General features: G+C 43.0%; 1 protein-coding gene across 2 annotated transcripts in view; it reads right to left on the bottom strand.

The window, feature by feature from the left end:
- The window catches only part of LOC147451597 (putative envelope ADP,ATP carrier protein, chloroplastic), a 95,600-nt gene extending 91,436 nt beyond the window's left edge, over positions 1–4,164 (bottom strand). The window contains exon 1 of one of the 2 annotated variants that reach the window (XM_086517502.1): positions 3,250–4,164. In XM_086517502.1, coding sequence (XP_086373628.1) covers positions 3,250–3,978 — 729 coding nt within the window. In that variant the 5' untranslated portion in view covers positions 3,979–4,164. The remainder of the gene's footprint in view (positions 1–3,249) is intronic. The other variant, XM_086517501.1, reaches the window with a different exon arrangement.
- Positions 4,165–6,121: the final 1,957 nt, after the last annotated feature.

Genomic DNA, 6,121 nt, shown 5'->3' on the forward strand with positions numbered 1-6,121 from the left:
AAGGAAGGGAGCGGCTTTTTCCAAAGCTTAGCATGAGATACTATGAACCTTTCCAGATTTTCGAAAAGATAAATGATGTCTCCTTTCGATTAAAGCTGCCCGATACTTGGAGGATTCACAATGCTTTTTATGTGAGTCTCTTGAAGCCTTTTAAAGGCGATGTGCCCGATGATGGGGAGCCTGATGAGCAACCCGAAGTGGAGGAAAACGAGGAGATACTCGTTCCAGAACACATTTTGGCACATAAAGATAGAAAGGTAAAAGGTAAAATGATAAGGCGGTTCTTGGTTAAATTCAAGAACTATCCTGCATTGGATGCGAAGTGGATGGAGCAGGAGGACCTAGCAAATACTCCTCACATTGTGAACCTTTACCTTGAAGCATTTGGTTTAGCATATATACCTAGATGAATCCAAGATAAGCCCAGATTCACCCTTAAAAGGAAAGTGCAAGGTACAGACCCATGGTAGTCACCCACAAGACAATATAACCATCAGCTCCATCATGCATAGTATTGACTAAATACCACGACATCCCCACTAACGTCGTAAGTGCCCAATAGTGGGTGTAGAACTAGGTACTAACATATGCTCCCAAACACGACACACACCACACACACACACACATGAGCATACATCAACACAAAGTTTAGCGTACTGAGTTTCTGTCATGACTCCGGAGATCAAGGGCAGACTCAGCCATAATGAAGCCTAGCACTAAAAGAAGCATTAAATCGAAAAAATTAGCACAAAAATGAGGTAGTTGATAGAGCATACGCACCGCAAAAGATTGAAGGAATTAGCACAATATCAACTGGTCATAACTCGGACGAAAACTTCACAATGTGAAGTCTGCATGTCCGCTATACGACTAAAAAATATACCTAGATGAATCCAAGATAAGCCCAGATTCACCCTTAAAAGGAAAGTGCAAGGTACAGCCCCACGGTAGTCACCCACAAGACAATATAACCATCAGCTCCATCATGCATAGTATTGACTAAATACCACGACATCCCCACTAACGTCGTCAGTGCCCAATAGTGGGTGTAGAACTAGGTACTAACATATGCTCCCAAACACGACACACACCACACACACACACACACACACATGAGCATACATCAACACAAAGTTCAGCGTACTGAGTTTCTGTCATGACTCCGGAGATCAAGGGCAGACTCAGCCATAATGAAGCCTAGCATAGTCTATTCCAAAATTGAACCCCGAACTCGGCTCGACGGAATTTGGTGCAGCGGGTATGCACAAGAGGAGAGTCGCTCCACTCCTTTGTCAACAGATTGCCCTGATTTTGAGACTAAAGTCACTGATGTCTCTTTTGAGTTTCATGGATACTGTGAGCTGACAGTATTCTGCTGTATGACTTTATGAACTGGAATTCTCGATAATATGATACTCATTTGTTCTTGACTTGTCTAAGTGCAGGAACTGATAGACGAAATGACTGTAGCATTTCGATTCGAATGATCTCGATAATCATTGCAATAAGGATTAGTAATCAGGCATCTATGAGGTCTTGAGTGGATCTAGATGCGATTGCTAAATACGTTGCAGATTAATCATGGTTTGAGATCTGAATGAATTTTTTAATGTGATTTGTCATGTGATGTCCTGTGATGTCAAGTGATGTCCTTTGATGTGACTGTCGATTGGTACATGTGCTAGATGTGTGATCTTAGTGCAAGGTAGGAACCGTACGTACGTACGGGTCTGTACGGTACGGTACGTCCGTACCGTACGGTACCGTACTGTACTTTTTTCTTTTTTTTTTAGGATAGGCGGTGCTGTGGGTAATGTGTGGAAATAAATTCTATTGTGGCAGCAATTTTTGGTTTGCCCTTCTTTAGCCTATCCCAACACCTAGTTTTGTAGACATTTCGACACAATTTGCATCTATAGAGCACACACGAACGTCATTGCGGTGGTGAATATAGGAGGGCAAGCACGATCAGGAACTCGTATGAAAGCTTCGCCTTGGTTTGTAGGATAGTGAACTAACATCCTTGGAGTGATACTTATGAATTTTCAATCAAGTACAGACCGTATTGTAGGTTTTTGGCATTTTTTTTAAAAAAACTACGAATTTTACATACCTAACAACTCTATCCATTCGGTACTACGTACAGGTCGTACCGAATACATACCGTACCTTACCACCTTGTCTTAGTGCGTTGGTACTAACAGTCAGTGTCTGCTAAGACAGTTTATGGCCTCTGTCTGTTTTGCTGGCGTAGTCAAGGACGATTGCAATGCTTTCAAGAGGGGGATATATCACAAACCAGTGACGTGGCAGCCCAGATACACACACTGCTAGCTACAGAATCCCGTAAAACGCGCTGCAAAGCTGACATGGCACTTCCGAAATTCGCGATGCAAAACACGGGCAAAATAGTACGGAACTGCTGACGTGGCAAAAGCGTACGAAAATACCGCTTTTAGCTCTATGCAATTTCCTACGCAAGGCTTGAGAGAGAAAGCTTTTTGATAGTTGCTTTATTTTAAGCCTCTTTTAAAAGTGGCCAGCTTTTGGGGCTCTGCTTTTAGCATCCCTTGTAAACCTTTATAAGTGTGGACAAGGCTCCCACTCTGCAGAGCATCTGGACGCACAGTCTGAGAGTGAGACCCTCCCACTCCCTTGTACTTTGAGCACAGATTTAATACAAAAAAAAATACCGAAAGGGGCGCCAGTCTATGGGGCCAATATCTCTAGGCACGGAACTCCGCCGGGCCGTGTCGAATCAATTGTGAACTGTGAACTGTTTTGAAGTGAATCTCTGTTGTGTTGCGGTAGAGTCTTGACTTGGAGTGTCCAAGTTTGTTACATTCCCTAGGTGCACAAGACACATTAACCAAAACCCCAGCATTGCTCACCATGTTGCTGTCTCATCTGCAATCCCCTGCAACATTGCAGGTATCAAGGTTGTGTCACACTCACACACCACCCTGATTTTCTACACCATGTGCTTTGTTTTCTGACCACCTTAGTAAAGTACCGTGCTCCTCAACAAATCTGCTCACTTCTAAGGAGCATGACCCAGTGATGTGGATTGAAAGTAGCAGCAAAAAACGCACCAAAAACAGCCAGACAGATATTGGAAAATATTCCATTCAAGAAGCAACAGATTTCCAGCAAGGAAAAATTTGTGACCCAGAGTGTTGTGGTGACACGTCCTTGTCTTGTTTGTGCAAGACAAACTTGACATTAAAGGTGCTTGAAATGGCACCATACCTGCATTAATAATTTGATTCGGTCCAAAGGAGCTGTAACAGTCTTGGCTGTGGCACCAGCAACTGCACCTGCCAAGAAAAGGGAGACATCCTTGGGGATGTAAGAGAGAAGGGCAAGAGGGTGGCTTAAGAGCTGCTCACTAGACGGGTCATTGATCTCGCGTGTTGTATCTACTTCCTGATGGTACTTGTTGACAGGTGCAAATGTCAAGCTTGCCATAGAGATACTACAAGAAGGCCCAATTCCACCTTTCTGCATTTTACCCGTTGACTTGTCGTCCAGTGAGTCTGGCCTAGAATCAAAATATCCACCCATTTGTGGCTGTTCCCTTGAACCTACGGACACACATGTTGAACTCGCACTTGAGAGGTTCTTGCACCGCTCAGACACGTCTCTCTGCAAGCAATCCTTTGCATTCCCATCTTGGTGGTGATTATTTGTAGGTGCAAATACAAAACTAGTGGTTGCATACCCAGTAGAGACCCTTTTCAGAAGTTGTTTCTTTCTTGGCATAATGCATGGGCCATCCATGTAGCTGTGGTGGACACCCCTGGCGAGGTCGGAAGGACACACAACGTTCTTTCTCCTTCGGAAAATGTTGTACACAGAGTGCAAAATCTTGATGGAAGCCTCTTCTAAGGCCAACTCATGTGGGTCTTCATGAGAGAGGGCAGAAACGCCCTTCAGCTCCCTTGCTTTCCGCAATGAAACGTGGTTGTCAAGCACCATAGCTGAGAGACGAATGAGTTCTTTTGCAAAACGCAAAAATGGCAGATGGAAGGGTCAAATGTACCATGGAGGAAGAGAAAAGCTGGAGATGGAGAGACAAGTCCGCTTCCTTCATAAGCAGTGATGTTTTGTTCCTTTAATAACTAGGCCTTTCAGAGCATGACAAACGACAGAAAGAGGTCGGTATATAAGGCCCTAACAAGGGAGGAATAGAAAACTTTAAGCCTCACCTTTCAACTGTACGTGTGTGTCTACTATCACACATGCAACTCCCAGAAGGAAGGAATAGAAAACTTTACAATGAGCCTCACCTTTCAATTGGATTGACTCGAAGGCTTTTCGAACCACTTAGGCTGGGTTCACAAGAGTCAGCAGGAGACGAATGCAAAGAACGTGACTCCACCATGGAGCTTGCCCATTGGCCCCCAAAAAATTTGCACAAATTCGGACCCACAGAAACATTTGTGAAGCCCTCCCTCTCGAAAAGAACAGTGCTACCACCTACTCTTCAGCGAGGAATGTGGATCTAGTTGATCAAACTTGATCGAGTGGTTGCATCCCTAGCAACTCTACCACTACAACGTTGCTCATTAGACATGAGAAGTATATATTGTTGTCTGCGCCTCTTGTGAACGAGAGGAGAGGTGGTAGATCAAAAGCAAGGTTTCTCCTCGCAACTAGTCTAAACCCACCCTTAAGTGGGCTCACCATCAACACACTAGAGACCCTATTAAGGCAATCCCTCCAAAAAATTTCCTACTTCATTCACCCGACGCAGTCAAAGAAACATGTCTTCGTCATCAATTTTTGGAAAAAATATAGAAAGATTTTTTCTTTCAATTTGGCAAATTGGAAGCTGCTATGAGTTTCTACTTTGAAAATAGAAACTTTCATGGCCTTTGTCTACCCTTCTCTCTATCATGGCATTAGTCGAAGCTCTCTCTCTCTCTCTCTCTCTCTCTCTCTCTCCAAGCTCAAGAGAAGGAACAAGCATGTGGTAAGTTTTGGAGAAATATAAAGGGCAAGCATGTTGAGAATTTCATTAACCTAACTCTTATGGACATGTATATGCATTGCAAGAATCTATGTTAGCGACCAAAAATTGGAAAAGATGTTGGAAAGATGTCATGTCATGGATCTCTTTGATGCATGTCTTCCTTCTTTACCATTGGTGATGTATGTAGAGGGCTTAAAAATTTGGCCACGCAATTGTAAGGCAAGAGATCTTCAAGGTATCAAGTCCAAAATGCTCAAATGGACAAGCAGAGAAACATATTGTTGGATATGTGATATGTTTAACCTTGCGCTTCAGCATGGCATCCCTCACGATTGGAGTAATTTGGATCAAACCTTCGCATAAAGAGAGAGACGTGAACAATGCAAACAGCCACTAGACTATAACGGTTGGTTCTCTTATGGCAAGGTTGTTTGGATGTGTGTCATGGAATTAGGAAATGAAGATAAGTGAATGGGTTGAAAAGAATGGTAAATGTGCATATGGGCAAGCAGGTTTCCAAAAACATCGAAGGACCATTGATCACCTTGTCACTCTTTGAGTTCTCATGGAGGAAAGTTGGTTGAAAGGTAAAGGATTGCTTTGTAGACTTCAAGAAAGCAATTGGTACGGTTCCAAGAGAATCTTTGGAAATGTATGGAGGAACTCCAAGTGCCAAATAAATATTTGTTTGCAATTTCTTATAATTATGGGAAGGTGATGGGTTGAGTGCATACGAGAGAGGGAATCTCAGAATTTTTCAAAAGTACTATTGTGTCAAGCATGGATGCCCACTCTCTCCAACTCTCTTTGGGCTACTCATTTTTTGAATTGGAACACACGGTACTTGAGTCTATGTAGCAAGAAAGCATTGAAGAGATTATGATTGGGAATGTGGAGATCATGCTTTTGTTGCATGCAGATGATATAGTGCTTTTGGTCCATACTTTAGAAGATGCACAAAAATCTTATGATTGCCTTGGATAACTTTTGCTTGCATAGTTGACTGATTGTTAATGGCTCCAAAACAAAGGTTATGCTTGTGGAAACTCTCAACAATGAGAAGCCATGCATTGTGTACAATAACGAGTCCACTGAAATTGTAGAGAGCTTCAAGTACCTTGGGCTTGAGGTTTTAGCCAATCATGA

Source organism: Adiantum capillus-veneris, chromosome 8 (assembly GCF_014529385.1).
Source record: "Adiantum capillus-veneris isolate H3 chromosome 8, ASM1452938v2, whole genome shotgun sequence".
In the NCBI taxonomy this organism is placed as follows: Eukaryota; Viridiplantae; Streptophyta; class Polypodiopsida; order Polypodiales; family Pteridaceae; genus Adiantum; species Adiantum capillus-veneris.